Genomic DNA, 20,093 nt, shown 5'->3' on the forward strand with positions numbered 1-20,093 from the left:
TGCAATTAATGATTAATCTTATATATGATTGTGTGGAAAAAAAACTACAAATTCTTCAAAGAAATTAAGCTTAATCAATTTTTTCTTTGATCCAGTATTGCTAAGAAAATAAGCGACTATAGCCAACCATGAATGTATAACTTCCTCTTCAATTTTTATTTTTACTCATCTCTTAATAACAATTCAACAAATGATTTTACCAACAATTCCCCACGGTTGAACTAAAGTTTAACCCCATGAAAACAGTCATACAAAATTATACATCTCCATCCTCAAAACATATTGTAAATCAAAGTGGTAGCTAATGCAACAAGAACAAAGGAACCAAAAGGCCGGATGGAATAAGAAGCCATGGAAGCCGAAGCATGTGAAGATGAAGATGAGTCTGGTGTCGAGGGGGCAGTTCCTGTTTCTGTTGTGATCTTCACCTTCATGCCTTGATCACAGTGGCCTAACGTACCACAAGCAAAGTAACGTGTGCCTTCTTTACTCAGTTTAACAACATCATTGCCGGTGCTCAAGGAGTCTAGCGGACTGCCAAGGTCACAATTCTTGTAGGCACTCTCGCTAGCAAGTTCTACTACACTGTGCAGTCCTGATGTGTACTTGAAAGCTGTTCATGGAAATGTAAACATTGTATTAGCCATCAATTACTTCTCTCGTAATGCAAACAAAACAAGAAAAAAGGTATATATGATTTTTCGAAAGCGATCGATCATAACCAATCATCATTGTAAATTTAAATTAGTCTTTGGAGCCCAATCGAGAAACAGACAAGCTCAAACAGGTTACTGCCTAATTATTTGCTAAAAGAATTAGAAGAAACTCACCTAGTTGATCTCCAACTTTAAATTTTTTACTAGAAGTCCACGAACTGAAATCTGCAGATTCATCCCAACCTTGGCTTCCCCCAACAACATGTTGAGCTGCCATGCCTTCTTTTACGAATAAAGCAACAAAAAACAGCATCAAGAAAAACTTGTACTCCATTGTCTCTCTCTCTCTTTGCTTGTTTAGATCATCCCTACTGCAATCACATTGTATATATAGCGAAAACCACCTACCAACATCTTATCTGTCTATATGATTATTTTTGTAATCCCTTTGATAATACTTATCCTTATAATATTGATGAATAATGATAATTCACAACATATGATAACATCAAATGTCCTGAAATGTACTACATTGTCCCTTGGAAGCAAGAGGGAGGATGGTGCATGGTGCCTCATTAGCCCACGAAGGCTGCCACAAGGGCCATTTCTGTAATTGTCAAACAATTAAAGAGCATTGCTTAATTATGGAGCTCATCGTATGTATTAGTGTTTGGATTGGCCTTAAAGCAAAATCTAGTTGGTTAAAGGTCATAGAGAAGCTTAACGTCCAACCTAAGCTAGCTATCATGGGTGATCATAGTCAGTAGTGGGTTTGTCTAGAATGCATTGGATTTGGATATGACTTGCTGTCTCCTAGATCAGCATGGAAGTTTGGTATTTAGTCATTTATAATATAGGGTTGATACATGCATGGTTCATTTTATATTAAAACTAATTGATGTATTTGAAACAAATAAGAACCCAATGTGGTATTTCTATTCATGATTTTTCCTGTTCAAACAGTACCTATTGGTTAAGTACAACAAAATAATTACGCTTTGGCTGAAATTAGAACTCTATAACCTCACAATTCTAGAGATAATTAGCATTATTGATTTTGTACAACTCTTTGATAAAGTGTTGTAAGCAGATTGGTTAGTTGGTTCACCATTTCGACAAATTCGCAGTTTAATTATCATGATTCTTGAAAACAACGTTGTTTTCTTCTTTCTATTTGGAAAAGGTAGCCGAGAGAATTTATTTAGTAAACATTGATTTTGATACATAAAGGCTTTGTCTGTCTGTCTGTCAAAACTTAGTGTTGATGCATGAAAAATGAATAGACTTGATTAAACACAATATCTTTAGCATTCACCCCCATAATGAAATCCGCATGACCATAATCCTTAATGTACTGAACAGTGAGCTTGTCGACATCATGGTACTTGAAACTGTCTAGTAATTGCTGAACATCTCGAACATCAGAAAGAGCATCTTGTCCTCCATAGCTCATGAATATAGGAAGGCTGCGAGGAATGTTCGACAGGTTGTAGATTGGAGGTGTCGCTTCTCCGTAATGCATCATGTTATATTCCGGATTCCCATAGTTGTACTTTTCTAGCACCCCATCTCGTACAGCTGCAAGTTCAATAGTCTAGTATCTCAATGATCTGACTGTGTGTTTAGTGCACGAGGCTAGGATTTAGATCCTAGCAACCCTGATATGCACTTGGAAGAAAGAAACTGAAGGTGGGAAGTGAAGAGAAACTTACTTTGACCCAAGTGAACCATGTTCTTGGTAGAAGTGGATTGAGGCTCATTCATCAAGAAGAGATCGACCGTGGAAGCATTAAGGCAACAATTGTGGCCTTTTTTTGTCAGAATCGAGCATTAATGTCAGTATATATAACATTAGGTAAATTTGTACTTGCTATTATTAATCAGAAGCACATAAAGATAAGTACCTGTAACTGCAGTTAACAAATCATAGCAGTCTACCCCCGGATAAGCACACAGAGCTTGGAGGAATAGTCCTACTTGCTCCCTGCACTCAAAACACCCAAAAGAAAAGAAATAAAACAAGGGGACTCTTTTTTACCATTTCAATCTAATAGTGATGCATTCAATTCAGATCTTACCCTTTAGGATTGAACTCAGCAAGACCAAATAGTGTAGTGACCTGTAGAAAGCGGGACATTCATTTTCAGATCATATGAAGCGTAATATATAAAAATCTAATCGACAAAATAAAGTATAAACCAATAGAGAGTCGTCTATAGTACTATCAGATAGCTTGTGCATTTCAATTAACAAAAGGAAGAGAAAACAAAACAAGAATAATGTAATAGAGATTAGTTAGCTACCTCACCAACGAAGGCTTTAGCTGCAATAACACCGAGGGCAGTGTTCATATGGCTCAAGTAAGCAATAGGACTCAACAAGGCAGCTGATTTCACCTTGTCCACCAGTAACCCTTCTGAGAATGATGCCAGTGCTATCAGAGTACCCTGAAAAAGCCAAACACAGTCAGAGTAGATAAATTAAATTCAGTTGTCTAAGCAAACAAAAGAAAAAGGTGACAAATATCACATGGAATTGGATAGTTTTTGTGATATGAAGAATGATTGTTACCAAGGAATGACCCACGTAATGTATCTGCTGCCCAGTATGGGCGTACACATAATCAAAAACTGCTGGTAGATCGAAGGCTACCAATTCATCCCATGACCAATTCCAGAATTCCTGTCATTTAAACCCAAACCCAGAAGTTAAAATTGCAGTTGTACAGTAGCAAATTAAGATCCATCAGAATTTAAGCTGAAACTTAAAAAGCACCACCTGACAGGCTAGCACTAGTAACAAATGTAGTACAACTCTGCAAGTACCACGATTGCGTTATCTTTTCTTCCCTCATTTTTCATTGTACTAGTGTGTCCTTTTACCTTCCTAATTAATGATTATTGGCTTGAAGTTACTAGTTAGTCAGTGAGTCTTTGTTGCACGTTGAGATTCAATTTTAAATTTAATTTCCCAAAAAATGAAACATAGCTCGCCAATGAGTTGAAAGGAACTTTGGGTACTGTGTCTGATAATATTATAAATGCATAGAGGGAGAGAAGAACCGGGTCATCTGGTTGGAGAGAGGTGTGTCGCCTGCAAAATCTGGTTCCTCTAGTGTTAGCAATCCAAACATCAAACCCTTTATCAGCTAATATCAATGGTAAATCTTGCTCCGGTGAATTCAAAAGCCATGTCATTCCATCCTGCACCATGTAAAATACTCGAATGTTTATAAGATTTCCATATAGTAATTATGACTCGGTATTGGTACATTATACAATGTCATGCCTAGATCAGTAGAGAACGATTGAAGATAAGATTTACAAAATTCTCAAGCTGAATTGCTATTGAAATCAGAAAAATAAAATAAAAGATCCGACGACAAGTATTTACAGTTCTTATTCTATGTAATTTGGGGATTGGAGGAAGAACGGAAAAGAGAACAAACTAATTTAAACGACAACTTAAGTCGTAGAATGAGAAATTTCAGTAGAGCAAATTTGTTCTGTAAGCAAAACAACAACTGTGTACTGGTGAGTGCCAAGATTCAATAAATTTCTCTGTTTTAGTACGTATCAGCGAGTGATGATACATATCTGATTCTTTATACTCATTTTTTGACATATTAATTTATATATATATATATATATATATATAAGACATTTAGGAATTCTGACACATAAATAAATTAACATGTGTACACATAGATATTATATTGATGTATAATTTTATATTTTTAAATTATTATTTTTATTAAAATTATTATATTAGTAAATTAACTAATACATTATATTCTTAATTAAATAATAATTCTAATCTTAAAAAATAATAAATGTTAACTTAATAATAATTCTTAACTCTAAGAAATATTAATTGTATCCTTAATGTCAGTTTATATAAACTACATAATTATCAAATTAATAAAATAAATTTAAATTTTTTAAATTTAATAACATTAATTTCTTATAAATTATTATTTTTAAATATTATATATATTTAAAAAAATCAGTTCACTTACTTTTATAAAAATAATTCTTTAAACTTAAAAAATTAATATAAAATAAAAATTGGAAAAGCAAAATACAGCTTTCCAATATGTTAGCAAAATTGGGTCCATGCGAGGGTAAAGACGCATAGAATAAGGAGACAGGTATCGCCGTCTTCAGCCCACTAGCAGACAAATTAAGAGCCCATATCTGAGGCTAACGTAGCCCACGTTAAAATCCAGACAAATAAAGGGTCTTTGCATGAATAGCATATCTCCCAAAAGTAGAGAAAGATGGGAGTAGATCTGATACTTTAAATTAAATTAATTTTATTATTAGAAGAAAGTTATTATGTAAATAAAATTAAAGTTATAACAAGTTTATTTCGAATTAATTATTATTTAATTATTTTTATTATAAGTAGTACGTACTATTTAATAATAGAATTAATTAATAAAATATGCCAAAACTAAGTATATACATTGAAAAAAGAGATATAAATAATTCTAAAGAAAATATTACATTGAGAAAATATAAATATAATTTGAAAAAGAATAACTTCATTTAGAAAGTTATTATATACCAGCAAATTAAAAGATGCAATAGCAATTTTAGAGAATAGATTATTATAATTTATTATCATATAGAATTTATTTTTATTTTATAACTCACTGAAATTAAAATTAAATTTTTTTAATAAATATATAAAAAAAGATTTAGTAGTATCAATGGTACTAATAGAGTGATTTTTCTATTATCTATATCTATATATTGTTGGGCTATTTTTTGAAAGCATATTAAAATGTTGGGTTTATGAACATGGAAAGTTGTAAAAGAAATTTCTTTAGACACTAAAAGTAAAACAGTAATTCCTTGAACTTTTACTGAAAGTATACAAAATAATACTTCTTATTTTGATATAGGAAAAGAAAGTCAATAATCTTGTTCTTTCTTTTTTTGGTTAAGGAAAAGATATTGTTGGCTTGCACTTTGTAATTCCTTTTTCAAATGCTTTGCATCAATTAATTCTGAAGATTGTAACGGCGATCATGTCACATATCACGAAAACAGGAATCATAACTTAAAAGGCTAAAAGCAGGCACTATAAGCATTCTTTCACATTGACCAACTTCACCAACAAAAAGTAAATATCAGAGATTTTTCTTTCTTTTTTTTCTAAAAAAAAAGACAAAGAAAAGGACAGGCAATGAACCTGCATTGATTTTGGGTTTTAAGGCGCAAATTAAGCTGTAGCCCCCCAACTTTTTCAATTGCACCTTTGATAAACTTTCTTTTGGGTAACATTTGATATTGGTTTTATTGGTGTTGCGTTATGATTTCCAACTCCACGATAGTGATGATGAGGATGAGGATGAGGATGTTCATAAATTCATTAAAGGTGATTCTATTTTATTCCGTTGTATAAAAAGTGTACCATTAATCAATGTTTTGAGACTAAAAGATTCCACCAGAAAAGGAAAAGATCATGGATATAAATGACATACATAATATAGCCCATAATTTCCAAAACAATATTAACGTATTTATGTTTGTACTATATGGTGCTCACCCTCCAGTGTTATCCTGGCAATTGCAACCTTTCTTACTTCTTTTGGCACAGTTAGGCAACTATGGCGTAATCATTCTTTTTGTCACTTCTTCAAAAGCTAAGTTCATATTCCACTCCATTTTTTCTACTAATCTTCGTTATTATACTCAAATCACATCTCCATTTTTATCGTCTTCGACATAATTAAGGAAACTAAACTGTATGCAAGAAAATACATTAGTAGTTAAAGAACATACCACAAGAACACCATGCTGTATTATAACTGGCTGCCTCTTAGTATTTCCACCACCACCAGCCCGACCTTCCGGTATTCTTTGCAGGCTAAGTATATATCCGTCTTTCGTTGTCACCTGAAAGCAGGCAAGCTCTCATGTTACTGTTTGGTCGTATAATAAGCGCTTAATTATTCAAATGCAGAGTTAGTGTCGGCCCTTACTTCAATTTCTTGGCATTTGTAACCATGAATCGTAACAGAAGAAGCACATATACCAACTGCTGGAGGATCCAAGACAATCTTGGATAGGCTTGAAGAGCCACGCATGGAGGCATGGGCTTGATGAGGCATAGAAACCAAGAAAATAACAACGAAGCAGAACAACAGAAGCAAGATGTAATAATGAGTAGCCATGATTGTGGCTTTGGTTGGTTGGTTTCTTTTTTCTTCTGATGTATTCAGTGAAGAGCAGTAGAAGGAAAAGGTCCCCTTAATATAAGAGAGGGAAAGGGAACTAAAAGAAAAAAAGGAAAAACTGTTATCTACTTTCTTTTTTTTTTTTTTTTCTTGGAGTATTGAGATTTGTTGGAGTCAAGTAAGGGGATTTTGACGTTATAACCCAATTGAGAAGGAAATGGTGCGGGGGGCCAGGCTAGTTCATCATTTTTCCTCTTATCATTTTCTTTAATGAATTAAAAGGATTTTGGCTCTTATGGATAAGCAAATCATGTATGGTAATGTATCGTAAACATGTTTATTTTTAGATAAAATTTATATTAATACTTTATTAAGTCTCTAAACTTCTATTTACTTATTAAATTTTTTATTTTTACTTTAATTAAAGATTTCTACTCCTATTTTATAAATTTTTTATTGATTATATTGGGTTCTTATATTATTCTTTTTAGTCCCGTTACAAACTTAAGTGCAAACTAATAGTGGATCTCAAGTAAGCCGAAATGGAGTGGAGTGTGAAAGCTAAAAAGGATCGGGGAGGTGGCAGACTGCAGGCTTTACGACTTGCGTATATGTGGCATTTTCAGGCTTGACTTTGCGTACGTATAATAAAAACAGTATTTTTGTGATATGAGTTAGTTTACTGCTGTCTCTTTCTTCCCTTTTCAGGAAAAAAAAGAAAAGGAAAAAGAAAAAGAGCAGTGATAAAATTTAAGCTAAATCCAAAAGCTGCTTTGGTAGAAGGAGTAAGATGATGTTATGTTATGTGGGATTTGATGATGGTGATGATCGCCTTTCTGAGTTATTGGGCAGAGCCCTTTTGCAAGAATTCAATTTCAAATGCGAACAAATTCTTATCTTGTGTGACATCCATGGCTGGGAGGAGTGTTTAAATAAAAGATTAATATCGTGTTGGATTCAAACTCATTATTAAATTTTGTATTTGAATGGGATTCCTCATTGAAGAGGCAATTCATGTGCCAAGAGAACAAAGCCCAGTGATGATTTCCCTCCGTAAAGTTGGGCTCTCACTATTATGAGTCATCTTCAATAGTTTACTCCCCGTCTCCCAGTCGCAGGTGCCTTTTTAACTTCTTTCTTCCTACTTATTCTCTTGTGGCACCAGCTCCATCACTTTGCTCATTTAACCATAAACCATGATATCTAATGCTATTCTTTTTACTTATTTATTTATTTAAATATAGTATTTGTTCTTAGCTCAGAACCCATGACAAAAAGGTTTTATTTTAATACATATAGCTCACAAACCATATCCTGTTTCTACTCCCTCGTAATCTCAAAAATACTAAAATATTTATTCTGTTAATTGAAATCTAACCATCAAAAAAATTTAATTGATATTTTTATTTATGAATCTCATCACCATCTATAATATCAATAAAAATTTATTATTTTTGTAACTGGCGATAAATAATAACTATCTCTAATTAATATATAATCTACAACTTTAAACACCGATTGAATACAAAAAAAAGAAAAAAATCAATCATTAGAATCTATGTTCATTACTCTCAGTCGGGACAAATTAGTACTTATCTTACATAAATTATTTGTTTTTAACTAAATTATATAAAGTTAATTGAGATGCAAAACTTCATGATTTGTCATACACATTCCAAATGTAGAAAAAGGATTGATGGTGTATTCTCTTGGTCATCATATAACACAAATTATGGCACGTAGATTCATGTCAGAAAATTCAATAATTATTGATGCTATCTTTAATTAAAATCTATAAAAATTTATTTTTTAAAAAACAAAATATGAAAGATAAATTAAAATAAAATCAATAAAATTAGAAATAAATATTTTATTTTTATGAAATATATTGACTTACTAATATAAAATTTATTTAAAAATTTTATTTATTTTATTAGACTTTAGTTTAGCTATAACCAATTTTATACAAATTTGATTATATAAAATTTTAATTTAACTTTCACTTCATTCAATTCATTCAAAGTACATAAATTTTAGATTTGTAAATAAATTTCATAAATTTTATAAATTTTAACCAAACACAATATAAAATAATCTTAAAAAAAACATCAAAATTCAGCTTTAAATAATTAAATAATACAGACTAAAATAATCTATGTGAAGTAAAAAGATATAATTTAAAGTTTAATATAAACAAAAACACTAAGATTTCATTTTATTATATTATGTTACATGTATATTCATGGTGCATTAAATTCAAAATGCTGAAGTACAGTAAAAAGATCTTTTTAAATATAGCTAAAAGAAACTTTTATAATCTCGTTTATATACTCTTTATTACATCAAGAAGAAGATTTATAGAACATGAAAGGGGTTGTCTACATTGTTTTGGTCAATTCATTATGAAAAGAAAAGAAGAAACAGAAAAAGAAAATGTGAGAATTCAGTTTTCTACTGCTGAGAGCAGTGTGGCATCAGATGGGGCTGTGGTGATGGAGCCTGGATGAGTTATTCTTCTCTTTCCTTGTCTTGTTAATAATGTCTATATTGAATTTCCATCCACAATTCCAACAGGAATTCACACCTCTCAGGCCTTAAAGAACTACTTTGTTATTCGTCTTGTTATTGAATCCTAATAATTCCCATACTGAATTTTCATCCACACAACTTCAACAGGAATTCAGACTTAAAGTACTACTCTTGCTATTAGTCTTGTTAATGAACCCTAATAATTTATATACTGAATTTCCATTACCAATCCTCTACAGCTAGTTTCTCATTAAAAAAAAGAGGACTTTTTACAAAATGAGATACATGCAGAAGTATCGGCTTGTCCATCTCTCAAGAGTTGGTCCAAAATCTATAAAGAAGGAATTGAGAAGAGAAGATAAGCCTACGGGGGCACATGCTTATGCCTGGATTTTGTCCCATTTAGCATTGAGCTAAAAGGGGTTCATGTCCTAGAAAAACAGGTTGCAGTTTGATAGGTTGTGCATGCATATGATGGTAATGTTTTTATGTAAGAATAGAAAAACAAGGCCTTCTATCAATATTGTCATTGAAATAATGGATTCCCGTTCCCATAACCCTTTGAGACCTATCCAGCTTGAGCACTTGATTTTACTGCATTGAGCAAAGCAAAATTGCAAGTCAGGAACCACTGAGGTCCCATTGTTTTTAGCCATCATGTAGTCACAACGAAAAATTTCCCAAGTCAGTTGCTAGAACTAGTGCATAAGACCAGTGCCAGGATGGTTGCATTGCGAGCACTGAGAATAGTCTAATGCAAGCAGGTCTTCTCTTACAATGCAAGAACGGTTTTGTAGTTTGAGATTCGAACGACTAACCTATAGGGTATGACATACCTCGCTGTCCTAAAGCTCACATATAAAAATGTACTCACAGTTATAGTCCTTAAAAAGCAATTAAGTTTTAATTGGAAGAGTCTCGCTGGTGATATAGTATTATCTTTACAATAGCTAAATTATGGCTTAATTACTTTATGTTATGTTTATGTTGCTCTACTTTGTTGAGATGAAGAAGAAACAGGAAACTTCGAAGAAAAGAAACTGAAGAAAACTGGATTATTATTCTTGTTACTGTGCTCATACATTATGCATGTATTTATAGCCAAATTACAAACCCTATGACCAATAGAGTTATGCCACGTGTTAATTCCAATAACTAACTAAAAAGCCATCAATAATTAACTACGGTAACTACAACACAGTAAACATGACCTGTATTACCCCCCCCCCTCAAGCTGTAGCATACATATTGTGTATGCCAAGCTTGTCTATTGCTGAGTTGAACATAGATGGTGGAAGAGCTTTGGCGAGAAAGTCTGCCACTTGATTCTGAGTTCTTACAAGTAAGAGATGAATAACTTGTTGTTAAAGTTGTTGTCTTACAACATGACAATCAACTTCTATGTGCTTTGTCCTCTCATGAAAGCACGGGTTTTGAGCTATGTGAATAGCTGATTGGTTATCACAATAAAGAGGGGTTGCTGCCTGTTGAAACATATCAAGTTCTTGAAGAAGAGATCTGAGCCACTGAATTTCTGAAGTTACAGCAGCTAATGCTCGATATTCAGCCTCTGAAGAGCTCTTAGCAACTGTATTTTGCTTCTTTGACTTCCATGAAATCAGTGCTTTGCCAAGAAATACGCAGAAACTAGTTGTACTCTTTCTTGTTTGTAAACAAGATGCCCAATCTGAATCACTAAAAGCTTTAAGAGTTAAATCAGAATCCTTAGGAAAGAACAGACCTTGACCAGGAGCCTTTTTTATGTATCTAAGTATTCGATGTACAGCTTGAAAATGTGATTCAATAGGCTTATCAAGAAACTGACTCAAAAAATGTACTACAAAGGTTATGTCTGGCCTTGTTGTACACAGATAAAGCAATTTACCAATAAGTCTTCTATACATAGAATTATCCTGTAATATTCCTGTTGATTCTTGATTAAACTTCTGATTAGGAATCATAGGGGTTGAAACAGGTTTAGATTCCATAAAACCTGTGTCTTTCAAGATGTCTAAAGCATATTTTCTTTGAGAAATGTTGATCCCTTTGGCTGACCTAGCTATCTCAAAGCCTAAGAAATACTTTAATGTACTTAGATCTTTGATCTTGAACTTATCATGAAGATACTTCTTAATATGATTCACATCATCAGAGTCATTACTAGCAATGATAACATCATCAACATAGACAAGGAGAGCAGTGAATGATTTACCTTCTTTCTTGAGAAAGAGAGAGGGATCAGCATCAGATTGCTTGTATTTCTCTTGAAGAAGTGAAGCTGTAAGCTTGACATTCCATTGTCTGCTAGCTTGTTTTAATCCATATAAGGATTTCTGTAACTTGCAAACTTGATTGGATTTTGTGGAAAGATAACCTCGGGGAATAGTCATATAAACTTCTTCACTTAAATCACCATGAAGGAAAGCATTATTTATGTCTAACTGTGCTAGAATAAAATCCTTAACTGCTGCAACAGCAAGCAATGTTCGTATTGTTGTAACTTTAGCAACTAGAGAGAACGTATGAGGAAAATCTACTCCATTCTGCTGAGTGTATCCTTTTGCAACTAATCGTGCCTTGCAACGTTCAATAGACCCATCTGACAAATATTTAACTCGATAAACCCATTTACAGCCAATTGGCTTCTTCCCTTGTGGTAAATCACAAAGAATCCAAGTGTTATTCTTCTGTAAAGCATCCAACTCTTGATCCATTGTTTCTTGCCACCATTTATGCTTGATTGCTTCATTATATGACCTTGGTTCAACAATTTTTGTAACAGAATTGATATAGTGTTTATAATTAGTGCTTAGGTTTTTATAAGAAAGGACTTTGTCAAGAGAATGAGGTGAGGTATGTGTTTGATTGATTTTTGTGGGTCACGACCTCACCCGTGGGCCCGTGACCGGCACTAGGGAATGGGTAGGCTTAAGGCCACCGAAACCCGTAGTAAGCCTGACACTCACTGATTTAAACAAATCTCATCTCAAATTAATATTATTAAAACCACAAATTATCTTAATAGCTACATTCTACATAAATACTTGATGCCCCGGAAAAACTAGGCGAGACCACGGAAGCTCGAAAATTACAAGCGATACATTTACTATTACTACTGCGGAGAATCTAAGATTTACCAATTTACATACCAAATCAAATACATCACCCGATGATGAAGGTGATTCTTGAATAAGAGTCGCGGGAGAACTAACAGTCACGAATCTGAAAAAACATAAATGGAGACTGTCAGTCTCGAGAGTGAGTTAAAATCAAATAATCTAGGGACTATTGCTTCTTCTCAGAAAACATAGATTATTCAAATCAGTATATCAAACCATACTATAATCATACCCTACTATTTCCTTCACATAAAATATTAATCATTCGAATCAAAATATCAACCATGCACGTAAATACAATCCATATTATAATCATACCATAATAAATAAATAAATGAATAAATAAAAATATATTTTTACTTTTACGGGACGAGTGGCTCAAGAGAACCCTAACCCCAATTCTAATAGCCTTTCGGCTCTCTTAATCCAACAGTCTGGCCGAGAGCAAGCTCGATCAGGTCCTTACCTCCGACTGAACACTTGAATTCCAAATAAGCCGGCCAGAGAGCATTGCTCGATCGGGGACCTTAACTACGGCAATCAATCGAACTCGACCCGGAGAGCAAGCTCGATCAGGCGACAAATCCATAATAACCTTATATCCATGATCATTGGGGTCCGATGTAACCCATCGAGCGGCATGTTCTACAAGCCACATTTCCCAATTCGCAATCATCACATATAATAAATATCATTATCCCGATGAACTCAACCAACACATATCGGAAATAAAGATTAAAGATTTAAGGTAAAACAACGTGCAATTTGTGAGGGGAAAAATAATAACGCTTATCTTATTATAACATACTAATAATAATATTTATATTATTTCAAATATTAATAATCACGTGAAATCATTTATCTTGCGATACTAATAATCATATTATGCATGAACTTTCAAAATAGCATATTAAATCGGACTTAGCAATAGTGCAATGATTAAATGACTTTAACTCACAGGATTGGGCGACCTCCTAGCTCTGCTCCGGTGCCTCGGTAGGAGCGAGCCGAACAGATAGATCATCTAATCACGGAAAACAATTTATCAATACCCTGAGACAATCGATCATTAATCCTAGGTCTAGACTCTGGATCGACTGCCTAAGAATCTCGACTCGGAGAATTCTACTGAAAATCCCGTGAGAACCTCCCTACAACACGAACATTACCCCCCTCAGCAAAACGGGTCCAGGACTGCCGGAAAAACACTCCAAATATCCAACAATTTAAACAACGGAGTCGGGTCCCCAAACTTCACTATTTCCGACCCCGCCACACAAAGACAAAATACGAGGTAACCGATGACAATTATTTTGACTCACAAAAATTATCAAATACTCAATATAAACCATTAGACACAATTAAACTAAGAATTTCTAAAATTAACGGGCCAAAGATAATTGCTTCCAGCCGGAGTCCGATCGACGATCCGAACACACCATCGGACTCACAACGACAGCGTTGATGACAATCCCCGCCCGATTTTCTGATCCGACACCCGACCATCCAGGAGAGTTTTGCGAACGATCACGGCCGTCGATTTGCAAACGAAGCCCGATCGCCACGAAACTGGTGCCATCGCGAAGCTTGAGATGAGGAGAGTCGGGATATGTCCTCCGATCATCCATCCTCCGTCGGATCTCGGAAAATCCCAAAAATGCGGCTGCCCCCTACTTTCTCTATCCACCGGATCTTCCGTCTCCGGCCACCACAGTCGCCGCCGCTAAAAGAAAGCTCGCCGGTAGGAGCCGATCGCCACCCAACTCGGCCAACGCAACGGCCGGAACACGCTTGAAGCCGCCGCCGCTCGCCAGCCGCTCCGTCGACCCGCTCCACGCCCCGACGGTCGCCACCGACGACGCCGCCTTCCTCCCCTTCTTCTTCTACCATCGCCCTCTCTCTCTCTCTCCCGATCTACTTTCTCTCTCCCCGATTTCTTTCCCTTCAATATCGACATTTGACCCCTGAACTTTTTATTATTACAATTTAATCCCTCAACTTTCTTAATTACTTACAATTTCATCCTGCAGAATTCCAATTTAACCCCCAAACTTTTTTTTAGCCTTTCAATTAAGCCCTTAACTATTTAATTTGGGCCAAAACCGAATTATTGAAAATACACAATTACAAAAATACCCCTGACCGACATATTTATTTACGTAAATACCAAACTCACAAATTTCCATTAAAACCCCATAAAAATAACATTATACTTTTAATCCTTATTCCAAAATAATCCTCCAATTAAATCCTACACACAATTAAATTAAATAATCAATTTCCAACTCAAACTTTAATACTACTAATCAATTATAATACCAATTTTCTCAAAATTCTTTTATAAAAACATCCCTTACAATTTCTATCATAATTTTCCAATATATAATTTTATTTATATAAATATGCATTTGGGAAAATTTGAATAACCAAAATATAATCATTTCTCAAATAGTTTACTTGAATAAAAATAAAGCTAAAATTAACTTAAATAAAAACTCACTATTAAATATAAAAAAAATTCCGGGTGTTACAATAAAATCCTTAACTGCTGCAACAGCAAGCAATGTTCGTATTGTTGTAACTTTAGCAACTAGAGAGAACGTATGAGGAAAATCTACTCCATTCTGCTGAGTGTATCCTTTTGCAACTAATCGTGCCTTGCAACGTTCAATAGACCCATCTGACAAATATTTAACTCGATAAACCCATTTACAGCCAATTGGCTTCTTCCCTTGTGGTAAATCACAAAGAATCCAAGTGTTATTCTTCTGTAAAGCATCCAGCTCTTGATCCATTGTTTCTTGCCACCATTTATGCTTGATTGCTTCATTATATGACCTTGGTTCAACAATTTTTGTAACAGAATTGATATAGTGTTTATAATTAGTGCTTAGGTTTTTATAAGAAAGGACTTTGTCAAGAGAATGAGGTGAGGTATGTGTTTGATTGATTTTTGTGGTTTAGCAGATGTAATTCTGAAGATGATTTGGTGGTTTTACTGAACTGCCAGATTTGGTTGTATAGTTTGGTAGTATTTGAGAAGTAGAAATGGATGATGAGGGTAGATTTAATCAGATATAGAAGAATTTGGAAGGGTTCTGATTGCAGTAGGCATATCAGTGTGAGTGCTACAATCATCAATAAAAGCATTAGTAGTACAGTTTTTCATGACAACAGATTGTATGACAGAAACATCTTGAGGAGTTTTTATAGTATCATATGGAAAAATATTTTCATGAAAAACAACATGTCTTGATGAAAAAATGGTTTTTGTGTTCAAATTAAAAAGTTTAAACCCTTTTGTATTTGGAATATAACCAATGAAGACAGTTGGTATAGCTCTTGAATCAAACTTGTGTCTTAGTTCAGAAATAGTTGAGGCATATGCTAAACATCCAAACACTTTGAGATCAGTCAAGTCAGGTTTTTGGTTAAAAAGAATTTGATATGGTGTTAGGTTATCAATTATAGGAGAGGGAGTTCGGCTAATTAAGTAAATTGAATGAATGATAGAATCTGACCAAAAAGTTAAAGGCAACTTAGCTTGAAAAAGTAATGCCCTAGCTACATTGAGTATATGTTGATGCTTCCTCTCAACTGTACTATTTTGTTGCGGGGTATAAGGACAGCTAGTTTGATGAATAGTACCTTTGGATCTATAAAAGAAAAAGGCATAAAGAATTCTTTTCCATTGTCAGATCGTATGCATTTTATTTTCTTATTAAATTGAGTCTCCACAAAGATAAAAAAATTCTGAATCAAAATGGGCACCTCAGACTTTATTTTGATATAAAAAATCCAAGTATATCGTGATCTATCATCAACAATTGTAAGAAAATATTTGTAACCACTATAAGATTCAGTCCTAAAGGGACCCCAAATATCAGTATGAATTAGATAAAAGATGTTGCTAACAGAAGATGTGCTAACAGGAAAAGAAAGTTTCTTTTGCTTAGCAAAGTGACATGTTTTACAATGATCATTGCTAGGTAAAACTATACTATTATCAACTGATTGTAACAATCTCAACCTCTCATTTGATAAATGTCCCATTCTAATGTGCCATATATCAGACTTTGACACTGCTTGAACACTATGCTCGTTGTTCTATAAGATATCATTTTTAAAACACTTTTGAGGCATCACTAGCTTGTAAAGTCCTTGACATTCTTTAGCTATACCAATCGTCTTCATAAGATTCAAATCCTGAATAAGACAATTTCCAGAATGTAGAAATAAGCATAAATTTTTGTGTTTGGTTAATTTGCTAGTAGAAATTAGGTTAAAAGGAAAGGTGGGAACACATAGGACACTGTCAAGAATAAAGAAAGGAGATAACTTGACTTGACCAATATGAGAAACAAGAATCTTTTGTCCATTTGGTAGATGTACAAAAACATTTGTAACAGGTTTAAAACTAGTAAAAAAATTTGTATGACAGACTATATGATCTGTAGCACCCGAATCAATAATCCATAAATTTTCATGAAAGGGTGAGTTTGCTATGTAAGATACAAAATGCATACTTGTTTCTTGATCAGGTATAAAGTTTGTAACAAGAGCATTCACTTGAGGTTGTGAATTCATAGAAGCTGAAGTCTGTTAAAGCATCTGAATTAATTTGGCACACTGCTCATCAGTAAATTGAAAACTAGAAGCATTTCCATTAGCAGATTGCATATTACTGTCATTTCCATGGACTTGCTGTTCATCTGTCTGATCTGTCTCCACAAAGTTAGCATAGCTAGGTTTCTTGAATTTGAATCCAGGTGGAAATCCGTGCTTTTTATAGCAAGAATCAACAGTATGACCTGAAATTCCACAGAATGTGCACATGGGTCTATTAAAATTTTGTTGATTATTGAACCTCTTTATGTTGCCATTACTGTTCGATTGTAAAGTCCTTCTACAACTTGATTGATTACTTCCTTTATTCTGTTGCATTCCTTGATTATTACCCCTATTATTATTAGAATAAAAACTTTTTGCAAGAAACACATTAGATTCTACAGATTTCTCTTTTCCAACAGACAATTCTCTCTCATGCTGCAAAGCCATATTGAATACCTTGCTAATATCAGGAAGTGGATCCATTGTCTTCAACTGAGTTTTCAACTGATTGAAGTTCTCATTAAGACCTTTAACAAATTTTATCACATAATCATCATCTTGATACTTCTTAACAACATTAAGAACACCACATTTACATCTAGGATTATAAGAACAGCTAGGAACAGGTTTCAAATTACCCAATTCATCCCAGATTACCTTCAAGCTTGCATAATATTCATTCACGGATTTATCTTCTTGAACAATAGAGAAAAATTCTTGCTTAAGATCAAACAAACGAAACACATCACCATGAGAATACCTTTCACGTAGATCATTCCAAATATCCATTGCATTATCAAGCCAAATAATGGTTTTGTGTATAGAAGGTGAAACAGAATTATAAAGCCAAGACACAACCATGGTATTACACCTTTCCCATGCAGCATATTTAGAATCAGAAGTATTAGGAATTTCATATGAACCATCCACTAAGGCAAGCTTATTCTTTGAGAGTAAAGCCATTCGCATGGCTCTTGACCAAGTGTGGTAATTACTATCACTTAGAACTGGTGAAACAAGAACGAGAGATGGATTCTCGTTAGGATGTAAGTATAGAATATTAGATGGATCTATTATAGCTGTAACAGAAGCCATTAAAAGATTTCAAGAAGAAATTGATTCTTGATTATCAAAGTAAAAGATCAAATCTTGATCGTAAATGATTAAGAAAAGAACAAAAGAAATATATCTTTAAAGAGAACAAGGAAAAACCCAGAAAAAGGCTAGCTTTCAGAGTACAATTTGAACAGAAAATTGCGGAATTGAATGAGCTAAAATAGCTCTGATACCATGTTGAGATGAAGAAGAAACAGGAAACTTCGAAGAAAAGAAACTGAAGAAAACTGGATTATTATTCTTGTTACTGTGCTCATACATTATGCATGTATTTATAGCCAAATTACAAACCCTATGACCAATAGAGTTATGCCACGTTTTAATTCCAATAACTAACTAAAAAGCCATCAATAATTAACTACGGTAACTACAACACAGTAAACATGACCTGTATTATACCTTGTGTTGTAATTTTATATGCATTTTGAAATTATTCTAGCACTTGTTTTCTCTATTTCTTTTCAAACCCAAAGATTACAATAGGGTTATTTATAGACTACACATTTTATTTCAACAAATAAAGAAAGAAGGAGATGGGTTTTTCTCAAATTTGTCCCTTTATTTAATTAGAGATGGTATGTGTGGTATAAGACAAGTTTGGATTCGGTTAAAGGTCAAAATTTAGCTTTACACAAGTAAAACAAACTAATACAATCCATGTGAAGTGAAAAGTACTTATTAAAATTCAATACAAAGACGAACTAAAATTCATTTCATCACATCATCTCTACTATGTATGTGTTACGACCAATTACCCAACAAGCATCAAATTCAAAATGCTGAGATAGAGTAAGAAGATTCATAGAATATGAAAGGGGTTACATCTGCATTATTTTAGTCAAATTAGTGAGAAAAGAAAAGGGAAATGTAAACGTTATCCAGTTTTTTACTGGTGAGTGAGCAGTGTGTCATCAGATGGGGCTATGATGATGGTGCGTTAATGAGGATTGCTCTTCTTTTCCTGTGTAATTAATGAACCCTAATAATTCCTCTGCTGAATTTCCATCCACACCCTCAACAAGAATTCACACGCCTCAGGCTTTAATGAACTGGTATTATGTTATAAAATTGTTAAAAGTTAAAATAGTTACTACTCAGGTACAACTTCTCGTGACGGTAGAAAACATCGAATTAAAGTTTATTAGTGATTTATGAAGAAAAGAAAGTAAGAGAATAACTTAAATTCAAATTTTATATATATATATATATATATATATATATATATATATATATGGCGAAGTTAATTAGATAAAAAAAAAAAAGAAAAAATTTTTCATTTATATAGTTGAGACACTTGAAAAGTTGAAGTCTTAAATTATAACATATTATGTAATTCATATCCATTTGATTTTTAAAAAAATAAATAGTATTATAATAATGGATAAATTTATCCGTATCAGTCTGATCCGGATCAAAAGAGCCTTTTAATAAGGTTTTTTTAATTCTTTGTAGAGTCATATGTAATAGTATTAATATGCCCTTAATAAAATTTGAGTGTAAAGTTAGAGCTTGTTGTAAAATTTAAAGATAAGAAATAATTTTTCTCTTAGTTAATGCTATTTTTGGGAGACTTTGAATTACTTATCATCTCTCGTTCACTCGACATCTCATTTTTTTTATCTTTTTGTTTTAATTCTCTCTCTCTCTCTTCAGTTTTATTTGTTTTTATTCACTCTCTCTCTCCTTTTTTCTCTTTCTTACGAATTTTGTGTGTTCTTCAATATATATAAATTTTCTTTAATTTTTCTTTCTGTTTGCATTTTTCTAGTTTATTTTTGAAATGGCAATTAACTTATTAAGTTATTTGAATAATCAACGAAATCATTTTCTATTTCATCATTTTCAGAATGTGGCCAATACTTCCTCTTCTCCTCC

At 33.3% G+C, this 20,093-nt stretch overlaps 2 protein-coding genes across 2 annotated transcripts; both read right to left on the reverse strand.

Moving 5' to 3' along the window:
* Positions 1-129: 129 nt before the first annotated feature.
* On the reverse strand, positions 130-1,037 carry LOC8271471 (mavicyanin). The gene is made up of 2 exons (XM_002509490.3): positions 831-1,037; positions 130-613 (listed from the first exon to the last, which is right to left on the reverse strand). Exons 1-2 carry the CDS (start codon positions 988-990, stop codon positions 273-275), a joined length of 501 nt encoding a protein of 166 aa, XP_002509536.1. The 5' UTR covers positions 991-1,037; the 3' UTR covers positions 130-272.
* Positions 1,038-1,856: 819 nt separating this feature from the next.
* On the reverse strand, positions 1,857-6,846 carry LOC8271472 (triacylglycerol lipase 2). The gene is given in 9 exon segments (NM_001323729.1): positions 1,857-2,234; positions 2,369-2,464; positions 2,561-2,640; positions 2,735-2,775; positions 2,960-3,103; positions 3,228-3,338; positions 3,719-3,859; positions 6,449-6,562; positions 6,649-6,846. Coding segments are annotated over 9 exon segments (1,242 nt in total). The 5' UTR covers positions 6,841-6,846; the 3' UTR covers positions 1,857-1,911.
* Between the last annotated feature and the right edge of the window lie 13,247 nt (positions 6,847-20,093).

Source organism: Ricinus communis, chromosome 5 (assembly GCF_019578655.1).
Source record: "Ricinus communis isolate WT05 ecotype wild-type chromosome 5, ASM1957865v1, whole genome shotgun sequence".
NCBI lineage: Eukaryota > Viridiplantae > Streptophyta > Magnoliopsida > Malpighiales > Euphorbiaceae > Ricinus > Ricinus communis.